Source organism: Salvelinus alpinus, chromosome 2 (assembly GCF_045679555.1).
Source record: "Salvelinus alpinus chromosome 2, SLU_Salpinus.1, whole genome shotgun sequence".
In the NCBI taxonomy this organism is placed as follows: Eukaryota; Metazoa; Chordata; class Actinopteri; order Salmoniformes; family Salmonidae; genus Salvelinus; species Salvelinus alpinus.
The window spans coordinates 28,962,388-28,969,821 of NC_092087.1; the positions used below are offsets into that span (position 1 = coordinate 28,962,388).

The 7,434-nt window shown below is 40.6% G+C and overlaps 1 protein-coding gene across 1 annotated transcript; it reads right to left on the reverse strand.

The window, feature by feature from the left end:
- Positions 1 to 2,560: 2,560 nt before the first annotated feature.
- ora2 (olfactory receptor class A related 2) lies at positions 2,561 to 3,694 on the reverse strand. Its single transcript, XM_071361933.1, has one exon. It carries the CDS (start codon positions 3,692 to 3,694, stop codon positions 2,738 to 2,740), a length of 957 nt encoding a protein of 318 aa, XP_071218034.1. The 3' UTR covers positions 2,561 to 2,737.
- Between the last annotated feature and the right edge of the window lie 3,740 nt (positions 3,695 to 7,434).

Here is a 7,434-nt window from a genome sequence, read left to right on the forward strand (position 1 = left end):
GACCAGTATTAAAGGGATACTTCGGGATTTTGGCAACGAATACCATTGATACCATTTTCATGTCTCTGTGTTCAATATTAAGGAAGTTAGAGGTAGATTCATGAGCCAATGCTAATTAGCGTTAGCGCAATGACTGGAAGACTACAGGGACAACTGTTCCCATAGACTGATAGTCATTGTGCTAACGCTAGTTAGCAATTGCGCTAACGTAAGATTCTGGAGAAGTAAATAAAGTACTTAATTGCAAAAATCCCGAAGTATCCCTTTAAGAAAGAGGGGGCGAGGCATGCTCTTTTTGCTGCAATGCCATTGGTCCATGCTGTAAGCTAAAATGCCTCTATTTAGGGCAGGTGAAAAGACAATGAGGCTGACATCAGGCACTTCAGGAAAAGGATTGATCTGGACTACTTCATTTAATTTACCTTTCAAAGGAAATTTACAGAACCTTTTCGGAGACATCGTCTTTACTTTTTGTTTACCTTCAATGATTACTCAGAAATAAATTCAAAAATATTTTTTCTTTTGATGAAACTGTTACTTGATGTTTGATATTTGTGTTTTGTTTTTAGATATGGATCAAACGAGAACCAAGGGTTGAAAAGTCAATCTCCAGTAAGGTGAGTCAGATTGGAGACTTCCGGTATCGATGTTAAAACAGGGTATGCAGTGACCCAGACCTTCAACCATTTTTGATTGATAGGTAGCAGCCGTGATATTGAAATCTCATATTCTACTCAGTATTGCAAAAGTAAAAATAATTTTCCAAGTTCAGGATTGCATACAAAACAATGTGATTCTGGGCCACAGAGGCTTAAGCCACACCTCTACATATGTCTAACAGGGCTAAGGCATTCACCAGGGCCTGGAACACACTGAAGGAATGAAACAGTACAGGAGCAGGTTGCATCTTGTGCAGCGAGAGGCTGGCACACCTACACAGAGGCCCACACACAATACACAGACACATGGAGTGAACTGTATGTAATTCTTCACCCCTCAGTTTTTCCCCAGTGTCTAATGTTCCATTTTGACTATTTTTGTGATTTGTTTTCTGACAAGGATCCAAGGAGTACTCCGCTTTGAATTGGGGAGAATGAAGGAAAAGACCCATAGGCTGACTGGAATTATCCATGCATTCTATCCTTCATTCCACCGGAGTCTGTGTCACGAACCAATCAGATTTCAGTGGTATGAAGAGTAAGAAACATGGAGTTTATCATCATGAGAAAATATTTGGAGAGTTGGATTCTTTACTCTGAATCTGGACTCAAATCAGTAACTTAGCTGAATTTGACCTGAATTTACAGACAAGATCTAGCCCTGTTCGGAAAATAGTTTTGACCATTGTACTGCAGACATAGTGTATGTTGCTACAGATTATGATAGAAACATAATATAATATATTTTTTACATAGATCAGTAAAAGCCTGACAGAGAGGTGCAAACATGAATAACATGTTATTTCCTGCATTAGTTTTAAGGAATGTTTATGTTTATCGATTGGTGCATGACACAGTTGCAATCTCTACATGAACATGGTGAGCAAGGTCCGATTTTTCCTCATTAACATTATACATTTATGGCGGTTTTGTGACCTGCCATACTCTACTGATATAAATGCATCTAAAAAAACAAGTTGCATCCAACACACAAAATTAGAATATATGTGGCTAGGGTATACACAACTCAAAGCCCTTACAAAGAATACATAAAATGTTTGTAGTAATTGCAATTTGATGACTCATGACTCACTCTTTGTACATAAATCATGAGGTTTTGAAGTTGTTATACAGACACCCCTAACCCCACCCCTCCTAGTCCAGTTTACTCAGCCCTTGTATTCCTGAAGTGGAATATAACTACATGCAAATGGCAAATATCACCCCTAGCGAGTCAGTCAATCAAGGGTATAACAGCTCATGCAACTTAATCTAACATCTAATTTGATGGAAATGTCTACATTTATAATGTCAACCAATCATATACTATTATCTTAGTAGTCTCATCTTTATTATTTGACCTATAAATGAAAACCATCCTTTTCACATTTACATCAGATATTTCTATTCAGAGTGAATCTTTCTTGTTCTAAAGAGAGTTGGTTTTCTCATGCGACTGTACCTGGGTCTCTGTGGGGCAATTAACTACCTTCATTAGCAGTGTGACGTTTCACAGATCTCATTCAAATCGTTAATAACAATGAAAGAGACTGCTGGAAGTCATTTGACAGCTATAGTGTGCTGTTAGTCATCCAATTATAATGTTTCCATCCAATTAAGATGAAGGAGCATAATGAATGATCAAACAAAGCGATAACAGGACAAATATGGAATGATTAATATCATGGCAATTTCACTAATAGGACTTTGACAGAAAAGGCTCAAACACTACTTGCGATGCTTATTTTTTAAATTTCTAGCCATGTTCTAGGCACATTTGTAGCAATATATTGGTTTCATGACCTTTGAGTTCCGTCAATCCAAGCTTGCCACCAACTTTTCCACATAATAATCAAAACAGCTCAAACATTAACTTTATACAGTATATTAAAGAATATTAAACAGAAGAAGTCTTAAAAAATGTGAGTACAAGAGGTCAAGATACTTTTGCCACGCCTTTAACAATGTACAATGTTAGCTCTATGTGTTTTCTACTCCATATTCTAATAGCAACATAATTCATTTATAATCAACATTCTTCATCTTTGTTACCATCTTACTACAATAAGGTCCCTAACTCACACAGTAGATAGTGTAGTGACTTTGTCCTGAACGGGCCTCTCCTGCACCACACACCTCAGCCTGCTGTTCACCTTCCTGTTGGTGGCTATGATCACCAGGGGGCTGAGCGCTGCATACAGCGACGAGAAGAATATGCGCAGGTCTGAGATCAGTGAGGAGCTCATGGTCTTCCTCACGGTGAGGGTGTATACCCACAGTCCATTATCCACCCCATAGAGGACCACATACAGGGTCACCAAGGCCACTACAGCCTTAGCCGCCCGCCGCTCTGCCCCACCGCTGGCCCCAGAGCTGCTGCGGAGTCCCTTCACCTGCTGGCTGTAGCGGTACAGGAACACAAGGATGACCAGACTGGCCAGGGTCATCATGCCCATAGGTACCACGTCCCTCCCTACCTGGACAGCCCCGTTCACCTGTTTGGACTGCATAGTAGGAAAGCGAACATAGCAGAATTGAACATTAATGCTGTGCTGCATGTTGACCGAGTCATTCCGGGAGCCCAGGGAGAAGGCTGTGGCTGCCGAGCTCATGGAGGTATTGATGACCCAAAGGGTGAGGAAGATCACTGCCAGGTAGCGAGCCACCAGGACACGGATGGAGGCCCAGCAGGAGCCGGGAGTAGCGATGCTCAGGCACTGGTAGGCACTCAGCACAAAGGTGAGCCAGATGGAGAGGGAGCGAGACGTACGGTAGACAAAGATCACCCCCTGGCAGCCCGTGTCCCCGAAGATGTTGACCAGGCGGAAGGTGGCCAGGGTCTCCAGCAGGCAGCGCACGCCTACTACCAGCAGGTTGGCACAGGCCAGGTGCAGCACAATGGCGTCAGCAGGAAGAAGCTGATGCTCCTGGTACAGTGCCAGGAGGAATGCCACGATGACAGCAGTGTTTCCCGGAACTCCAACCACAGTGAGAGACAGGTACAGCATTCCCCGGACCACCTCCTCTGATTTCATGGCTGCAGGGATGAAGGATATGAAAATATATGTCATAGGCCTATCAGTATTTGTCAATATATTCAATCATCTCAGAAGGCCATTGCATTCATCAGTTCTCTTACCTGAGGGGTATGCTTTATGATGCAGTTGGAGTCTGTAGATCACAAGTCTGTTTGTAAACCAGACCAAAGTCCCCATGTCTAGTGAGTTTCCTCGTATTCTTATACTCCTAGAGTGGTTCAGTAGCCGTAGGGAGTGATCAGCATGGTCCACTGACTTTAGGCAGCTTTTCAGTCTCTCTCCAATTACCTGATATCAATACAGATGACTGAATATTTTCCAGCTGTGGCCATATGGCACCAAAACATATGATCAGGACTGAGGATAGTCAGCCAGAATGGAAATATACTGTAGGTCTCAAGAAGTATCTCAATGGGCTTAATGCACTCCCAGCCAGACCGGTCACTTTCAATACTCATGGATTAGGTCTACTGCTCTATTTCTATGGTTCCTTTGAATTGCTTTCTGCTATGGTTCAGGTAAGGACTAACAACAAGGCTACAGTGCCCCCCTATGGAGAAAGATGTGACAAGATCGATAAGTGTAGAATTTTTGCCATAGAGCCCCAGAGTGGAGGTGTAATATTACACATAAAACCTAGCGGTCAAACAGGGAAATGGGTCCAATTGTTTTTCCACCATTCATTTTTCCCATAGGGAATTTTTAGAAACACTTAAAATAATGTCGGTTTTCTGTAGGCTTACCCTGGCGTGACGTTTTGATAACCATGTCAATCTCTCTCGGTCAAGGTGACTTTTATCAATGTATTCAGCTCTATTTACGCTCCGATTTAAAAATGCTAGTTAGCATCAAAGTAGACATCATGGAAGACTACAAACCCTGCACGTTATCTCTAGCTGACACCTTTGCTAACAGGTATTGTGTCAATTTAAAACTTGCAGAAGACAGTTCACAGAATTGTCAAGAAATGTATAAATGTATTCATTACTAAATGTAGCTAACATTAGATAGTTAATTCAGAGGTTCTTACCTTTGCCTCGATTTGGCAGTCTTGTCCAGATCATCATGGCATTTGTAGTTCTTTATGATAGACATGATTAGTAGCTAATTAGAATTTAACTTTTGAGCGGTAAATACAGGCGAATTTATTGATAAAAGTCCCCTTGTCCTAGAGAGATTTACACGGTTATCAAAACGTCACACCAGGGTAAGCCTACACAAAACAGTCCTTCTTTTAAGTGTTTCTAAAATCCCCTATGGGAAAAATGAATGGCGGAAAAACGATTGGAACCATTTCCTTGTTTGACCCCTGGAGTTTTATGGGGTTTTATGGGGTTTTATGGGTATTTTATGGGTATTATGACTCATACAATAGAGTACTGTGGTACTCTATTAAAAAAGATCTGACCTAGGTGTAAAATAGTTACACCAAACTGAGAAATAATGTATGAGCACTGTGTGGTTTGTTTTACTTTGTGATTGATGCTTGTAATGAAATGAGTAACAAGTGAAACAAAGAGCCTGTTTGATGTCATTGACGGAAACGCCTCACTGTCATTGTCACCTCTGTCAGAGATGAAAGTGATGCTGAAGCAAGACACCGTGCTCTATAAAAACACATACGAAGTGAATAAAAAATATATCTTCCTGTAAGTGGATCCCACTCCAAGGAGTGTATACATAGTAGTGTACACCTATACCCCTCCTCATTAGTCTTTTAATAAGACATAATGTCTCCCACAGGGAGCGATGGGGATACGAGTAGGGTGGCAGAAGAAATAGGACAGGAGAGTAAATAACTTGGTGAACAGAGTAGCTTTTAGAGATTTTCAACAGTCATCTGTAGTTTGTGACAACCTCTTTGACACAAAGAATAATGAATCAATAAAGTAATTAGAAGCGGGGGTGGGGGGTCTGGTCTTTGGAGGAAACACATTAAAACAATCTGCTCACTGACTCGGAACACATGATCAAATCCCCAGAGAAGAACATGCATGAGCTTGCTCTTTAATTAGTCCTGTACTCATATAAACATTTTGATACACACATGGGGAAATAACACCTTTACATTATGTAACCCAGAGAGTGCTTCCAGGATGTGTTTAGCAAATTAAATTAAAATGTCACCTTCGCCTTTATCAAGGATCCTTCAGTATTGGTTGACTTTCTTCTAAGTTTGACTATTAGTCAAAGGGCTGTGCAGTCTAAATGACACATTATGGAGCAACACTGGATTATAGATGTACACTGTCTGGATTGCATAGTGCAGAAGAGTATTGGTGGAACAGGATGATTGTTTTGGAAAACTCTAAGTAGAACCATACAGGGTTCTTTGGTTTGTCCCCATAGGTTAACCCTTTTGGTGCTGGGTAGAACCCTTTGCAGATGGTTCTATCTAGAACCCTCTATGTAGGGTTCTTCAAAAAAAACACTGTATATGGTTATTTCTAGAACCCACTATGATCGATTCCACCAGCCTTATTTGCCTTTAAAATGTTATTATCTATGGCAATACATTACATACTGTGTATCATAAGGCCTTTCTTTGAGGGCCTAGTTATACCCTAACACAGTGGTGTCAGGAATCTCCTGGTATACTGGCCACATCAGGCCTGCAAGTCACATTATGCTGGCTTGCAACGTGATGTGTAATTCCTATTGGAATCCAGCCATAGTTAGGATATCTAACAAGTGGAATTGTTAATCACCCTCAACCTGCATTCAGTATGACTGCCAGGTAGGGAATATTGAATACTGAGACTACCTCATTCACCTAACCTGGAACAACCAGTAATGGGTGAAATAAATCCAACCTATTGGATTAGTTTAGAAAACTGTATGTTATTTATCTTTGTGTAGCAAAAAAATTATTAACCAATCAATGTAAATGCAAAAACAGATATTACACTAACAATTTTGAAAATCTCACTGCAATAGAACATGCTGGGAAATATTATATATGGTTGTATGTAGAACCCTTCTTGCCTTCCAAAGAATCCGTGTTGCCTTCCAAAGAATCATCAAAGAACCCTTTCTTCCAAAAACGGTTCTTAGGATGTTAAAGGTTCTCTGTAGAACCCTTTGCCTTACAAAGAACCCTTGTCTTCCAAAAAGGGTTCTTCTGATTGAAACGGTTCTTGGTAGAATCTTATCCCTCTGCAAAGAACCCTTTTGAAACCCTTTTTCTAAGAGTGTAGGTGAATAAAGCAGTGTTAAGAATAGAGAATAGAACATCAGAATATAAGGTTACTCTCCCAGTGCTCCCAATTAGAACAGACATCTGTTATTGCTGGATAATGACCTGTGCTGCTGTGTGCCTAGGTGACATACTCCCAGGACAGGAGAGAACAGAGGAGAGCAGTGTAAGGGGCCAGCTGTGCATGTTAAAACCTCTAAATGACTTCCTAATAGCTTCATCAAGCTGCTTTTACATCAACAATAACAAAAACCTCTGCTGGGGTATTTGAACACTAAGACTGAATCTTACCCCTTGACTAGTTTTGCCAAATTATTACTTTTTTAAATTTAATTGAAGTTCCAATAGAATATGGCCATTGATGGCTGCCATCTAAAAAAAATGTACAGTTGTTCTTATTCTTGTTTACATATTGTAGTGGTTCTTACATCTTTAGGAGGGGTGGGGTGAGTGTTCTAATGTTGTCCCCTAATAATCCCCACAGACTAGAACATGCTATATATTGAAATTACAGGGGCAATTAACCACAATGAATGCTCAA